This window comes from Penaeus monodon, unplaced genomic scaffold (assembly GCF_015228065.2).
Source record: "Penaeus monodon isolate SGIC_2016 unplaced genomic scaffold, NSTDA_Pmon_1 PmonScaffold_19005, whole genome shotgun sequence".
NCBI lineage: Eukaryota > Metazoa > Arthropoda > Malacostraca > Decapoda > Penaeidae > Penaeus > Penaeus monodon.
Window position 1 is genome coordinate 1 of NW_023648600.1, and position 6,752 is coordinate 6,752.

Consider the following 6,752-nt stretch of genomic DNA (forward strand, 5'->3'; position numbering starts at 1 on the left):
AAAGAGCTGGGGCCCATTTCTTTTTCTGTTTTGCAGGAAAAATTATTTTTTCAGGCAAATTACCTGTCACTCCCCAACTCAAAACATGAAGTGATGCCCCTGTGTGTGTGTGTGTGTGTGTGTTGTGTGTGTGTGTGTGTGTGTGTGTGTGTGTGTGTGCTAACAAAATGTGTATATATAAATATATATATATATACATATAAATATATATAGATATAAATATATATTATTATTTACATATATATTTACATATAATTTCATATATATATAAAGTATATATATATATATATATATATATATTATATATATATATATATTATATAAATATATATATAATATATATATATAATATATGTATATATATATATATATATATATATATAATATATATTATATATATGTTATATATATATATATAAAATTATATATATATATATATATCTATATATAAATATATATACATACATATTATCCATACACACATATGTATGTTAGATATAGATAAATAGATAGACAGATATAGACAGACAGATAGAGATATAATGTATATATATAATATATATATATATAAAATATATATTTTATATATATATTATTTTAATAATATATATATATATACTTTGGATGAGTATACTATATATTTATTTTACATTTATATATATGTATATGTACATGTATATAGATATTATTATATATATATTAGATATATATATATAAAATATATATTATTTTAAAACATCTTATATCTTTTATATTTTATATATACACATTCCTGTACATTATATATTTTTGTATTGTATGTAATATATATAATATATATATATATATTTTATATATATATTAATATATATATATATATATATATATATTATAAAAAAAATTATTATTTATATCTATTTCTCTATATATACATTATCCTATCTATATATGGCTATATATTATATCTATTATATATGTATCCATATATACATCATACATATACCATATATACATGCATCATATAACATGCTACATATATTCATATATAATTAAGTATATATATATATATATATATTATCTCTATTCTATATTATTATCTATATATCTATATATATATTGTATACATATACATGCATACATACATACATATATATATATATTATTTTAATTTTTAATATATATTTCTATCTATATAATATATATATTTTATATATTGTGTGTGTGTGTGGTGTGTGGTGTGTGTGTGTGTGTGTGTGTGTGTGTGTGTTGTGTGTGTGTGTGTGTGTGTGTGTGTGTGTGTGTGTGTGGGGTGTGTGTGTTTGTATCTATTGTATGTATGTTATATCTGTTGTTGTATTATATTATATATTATTTTATTATATATATATTATTTTTTATTTATATATATATGTGCTACACTAGACGGACCCTGTTATTCAATGCCTAGTATTTCACATCACATTGTTTTTTATGAATAATTTGAAAAATTTGAGTAAAACCCCTAAAAGTTTTTAAGATGGGTTGAAGTACACATTAACTTAATTGCACAGATGGCAAGAATACAGTGCTATGACTACTGTAATGAAAGTTCATAAATTATTTTTATACATAGATAGCTCTACAAGTGCTTAGTCACCAAGGAGTCAGTTATTATCTTATTTATCTCACGTTTTTCCCCTTTTTCCTTGATTTTTGAAAACTTCTTTTGTATTTTTTTTTTGTCTTTAATGCTATTAAATTTTTTAATAACAATTTGATAATAACAGAAATCAGTAAAAATCATAAATGCAATATTAATGGTATTAAAAAAAAACACATTTCCCGCAAATTCAAGGAATGGGAAATCATGTGTGGTCACTAGGGCCTACTGACAGACTTCTTGATAGCTGAGCACATTAGAGCCATTGTATATAACAAAATTTCACAAAACTATGTGGATAGTACATACAACCATAGCCCATTGGATTAAAGAAGGTAGATGAATATTTACCTGGGAAATAATGTATCGGGAAAACATGCAAAGCTGCCTTATTTACATGTCTTTGTTTCATGTTATGTAGAAAATAACTTTAATTAAAATGAAACTATTTTTCAGATTTTTATGAGTTTTGATATGATCCTAATCTGTGTCAGAACGGTAAATGTGACAATGTTGCTGGCTCATTTGCGTGCCGTTGTGAGATGGTTATAGTGTAAAGTGGGAGTTGGGGCCTGGCTGTACTGACGATGATGAGTGCACAATGGTAGTTTCCATTGTGATCAGAACGGGGAAAGTATTAATGTAGATGGAACATATGATTGCCGCTGCCGAGATGGTTTTACAGGAAAGGGGTGATAAAGACAGAAAGAGGAAACCAATAATATGATAAATGCATTTAAAAAATTTTGTATATGACATGCTGTAGTTGACTTGGCATAAAACTTTAAGTCTCATATGGTATGGATTTGTAGCTGATAGGTATTAAGTATTTATAAAGAGAAATACATCATGAAATCATTTTTTGTCAACCTTTTCTTTTTTGATGTCATATTTGATTATGATTAGGCCACTGAGGGGGATCAGTATTAGAAATTATTAGAATTTAAGATTGCATTGCCAACTTTTTCTTTAAAATAACATTAAATTATATATACATTGTATAAATATTCCAGGTAATGGTAAAACTTGTCGAGATGTCAATGAATGCCTCACTAACAATGGTGGTTGTGACCGTGATGCACAGTGTATCAACACTGATGGATCCTTCAAGTGTGTCTGTGATGCTGGCTTCCTAGGAGATGGATTCTTCTGTGAAGACATAGATGAATGCACGCAAGATCCTACACTATGTGAAAATGGACAGTGCCTCAACTATCCTGGATCATTCCAGTGTGACTGTGAAATGGGTTTCATGCATCCAGATCAACACACAAAGCAGTCCTGTGTGGATATTGATGAATGTGATATGTTCAGCAATCTTTTGTGTATACGACAATGCGAGAATATTACGGCATGTTCCGTTGCATATGTGATGAAGGCTATCACTTAGATGAAACTGGAGGAAACTGTACAGATATTGATGAGTGTGACAACCCAGATATATGTCAGTTTGGTACTTGCGTCAATCAACAAGGTACCCATGTTTGCGAATGTCCACCAAATTATGAACTGATAAGCACAGGAGATGGTTTGGGTTTGGTAAGTTTCCATACTTTCCCTCGTATTACACCCAAGATTTTTGTAAGTAAAATCACAGTTTCAAAAAAGATATTGTTTCTCATATATTTTTTGAAACGAGCAACACACTACAGATTGCCCATAATAGTCTTCTATATAATTTTTTCTTTCTTTTGACTAGATCGACGTGGGGGGTGAATGTTACCTGGAGGTTGTAAATGTCGAGGTGGTCGGGGTATATGCCGTGAACCCTTAGGAGAACCCAGAAACCCAGAGCCACCTGCTGTTGCTCAGCTGGCAAAGCATGGGGTCCTCTGTGGAATTGTCCAGCACAAGATTCTGATGAATACAAGCAGCTATGTCCCGGAGGACCCCGGGTTTAGGCCTAATAGTATCCCCAGTAAGTAAGAGGGCAAAGTTTACCTTCGATGAAAAAATTAGATACTCACTATCAAGATTTTTCCCCATGGAAGTCTTCATTCTCTTCTAAATTTTTTTCCCCTCCATAAAATACAAAAAATTGGGAACATAGAAAAGGGGATAGGAATAGTCTGCAAATATCAAAATCCTAAGCAAATTTTATATGAAAATAATAAAATAAATATATAATTATATATATATATAATATAATAGTAATTATATATAGAATATTATATATAATATATATATATATATTAATACATGTATACATACAAAAATTATAAAATTGATATATCTATATTATATATATTAATATATATATATATATATAATAATATATATATATAAATAATAATATAATATATATAAATATATATTAAATAAATATATAACTATATATAATATATATAATATATATAATATAATTTAAAAATAGAAATTTATATATAAATTATAATCTACATATAATATAATATATATAATATATATAATTAATTTCATAATACATATATAATATCAAAAATATATAATATATAATAAAATATAATAATATATCATTATAACTTTAATATAATTTTAAAATTAATATATTATTATACAAAATATGAAATAAAAATATAAAATTTTATAAATAATTAAAAATATAATAAATATATATATAAAATATTAGATATATATAATTAATGAAAAATAATAAAATATAAAATAATATATATGTAATATATATTATATATAAAATTAATAATTCTATTATATATATAATATATATATATAGATATATATATATATAATATATATATATTTTATATAAAAATTGATATATAATATTATAAATATATACCCTTATCTAAAAAACCCCTTTTTATTACTGATACAATTTATAAAATATATAATATATATAGTCAATATTATAATAATATATATAATTTATATATATTTTATATCTTCTTATTTCTTATTTATATATATTATTATATTATACCTTATTAAAATCGCTATTTTATATTTTTACTTTTATATATATATATATAATTAATTATATATATACAGATATTAAATATATATATTATAATATTCATAATATATATAATTAAAAATATAATATATTATATAGTATATATAAATTTTTTTATATATTAAAATATATATTAAAAACTTTTTTATATATCATCTATTCTTTTCTTTTTTTATTTAAAATTTTATATATTTATAATATATATAATTAATATATTATTATCTATATATATTAATATCTATATTTTATTTATTTTATATTATTTTATCTTATATCTTTCATTTGTACTTATTTATTCTATTATATTTTTCATATATTTAATAATATATTTATTAAATTTTATATATATATATATTTTATCTCTCATATATATTTTTTTATTATATATTCTTATTTTTTTATTTTATATTTTAGTTTTTTTTTTTTATATTTATCCTTTATTTTCATTTTATTTTATTTATTTCTCTTTATTATTATTATATATAACTTTAAATTTTATTTTTTATTATCTATACTCTTAATCTATTATTATATCCTCTATATATTATATTTTTCTTTCTATTATCATATATTAAATATATACTTATATAATATGATTTATATATATATTCCTTTATCTAATATTTCTTTCTTTTCTTCTATTTATCTTCTCTCTCTCATCTCCTCTCTCTTCTCTCTCTCTTATTTTTATTATATATTCTTTTTTTCTCTATCTATCTATATATGCCCTTCCTTTTATATATTCCCTTTCTCTACTTCTCTTTTCTTTTCTATTTTCTCTTATCTCTCTCCTATCTCCCCTATTTTCCTTTTATTTTAAACTCACTCTCTTTATCTATTCTCTCTTCTATCTCTTATATCCCTTTTCCTCTCTCTTTTCTCTTTTCCATCTCTCTTTTCTTCTCATCTTTTTCTCTCTTCTCTCTCTCTCTCTACCCCCATTCTCTTCCGTCTATCTTAAATTTTCTTATATCCTCTTCTCTTCTTATCTTCTTTTTCTTTCTTTTTATCTTTTATATCTCATATATATATTTATCTCTCTCTTCTTTTCTATTCTCCTCTTTCTCTCTCTATCTTCTTCTCTCTCTCTATCTATATTTCTCTATCTTCTCTATCTTCTGTCTATCTTCTTAAACTATTTATTCTCTATCTCTTTATTTTATATTCTCTCTCTCTCTTTCTTCTCTCTTCTATATCTTCTTCTCCTCTCTTTCCCTCCTTTCATTCTCCTCTCTCTACCTATCTCTCTCTCTTCTCTCTCTTTCTCTCCTCTCTATCTCATCTCTCTTCTCTCTATCTCTTCTCTTCCTCTCTTCTTCTCTTCTATATTTTCCATTCCATTGCTTAATGATTTTGATATTTGCCCTCTTAAATCCCTCTTCTTTTTCCCTTTTTTGTCCTTTTATGGAGGAAAAATTTGAGGATGTGCTTCCTGAGGAATCTTGAGAGTGATACTAATTTTGCATCGGGTAACTTGCCTCTTACTTCTGTGTCTTTTGGCCTAACCTGTCCTCCTGCTAGCTGCTTTTTACCCCCAATTTGTGCGGCCAACTTCCCACGGCACCCCTGCTTTGCCGCTGAGCACCAGCAGGTGGCTCTGGTTACTGGGTCTCCTAAGGGTTCACGGCTATACCCCGACCACCTCGAACATTTACACACCAGGTCACATTCACCCTCCGTCGATCTAGTCAAAGAAAGAAAAATTATATAGAAACTATTATGACAATCTGTAGTGTGTTTGCTGTTTCAAAAAATATATAGAGAAACAATATCTTTATTGAAACTGTGATTTTACTGTTTTCAAAATCTTGGATGTATTACGAGAAAGTATGGAAACTTACCAACACCTCCATCTCCCGTGCTTTTCAGTTCATAATTTGGTGGACATTCGCAAAAATGGGTACCTTGTTTATTGACGCAAGTACCAAACTGACATATATCTGGGTTTGTCACCTCATCATATCTGTACAGTTTCCTCCAGTTTCATCTAAGTGATAGCCTTTATCACATATGCAACGGACATGCCGTAAATATTCTCGCATTGTCCGTATACACACGATTGCTGAACATATCACTTCATCATACACACAGACTGCTTGTGTTTGATCTGATGCAGAACCCATTTACATCCCTGAATGATCCCGGATGTAGGCACTGTCCTTTTCACAGTGTAGGATCTGC

General features: G+C 25.9%; 1 protein-coding gene across 1 annotated transcript; it reads left to right on the forward strand.

The window, feature by feature from the left end:
* Positions 1-2,074: 2,074 nt before the first annotated feature.
* LOC119569830 (fibrillin-2-like) lies at positions 2,075-3,392 on the forward strand (the record flags this gene model as incomplete). The annotated part of the gene is made up of 5 exons (XM_037917827.1): positions 2,075-2,155; positions 2,243-2,303; positions 2,632-2,943; positions 3,033-3,157; positions 3,318-3,392. Coding segments are annotated over 5 exons (654 nt in total), but the record flags the coding sequence as incomplete, so codon positions are not given.
* Positions 3,393-6,752: the final 3,360 nt, after the last annotated feature.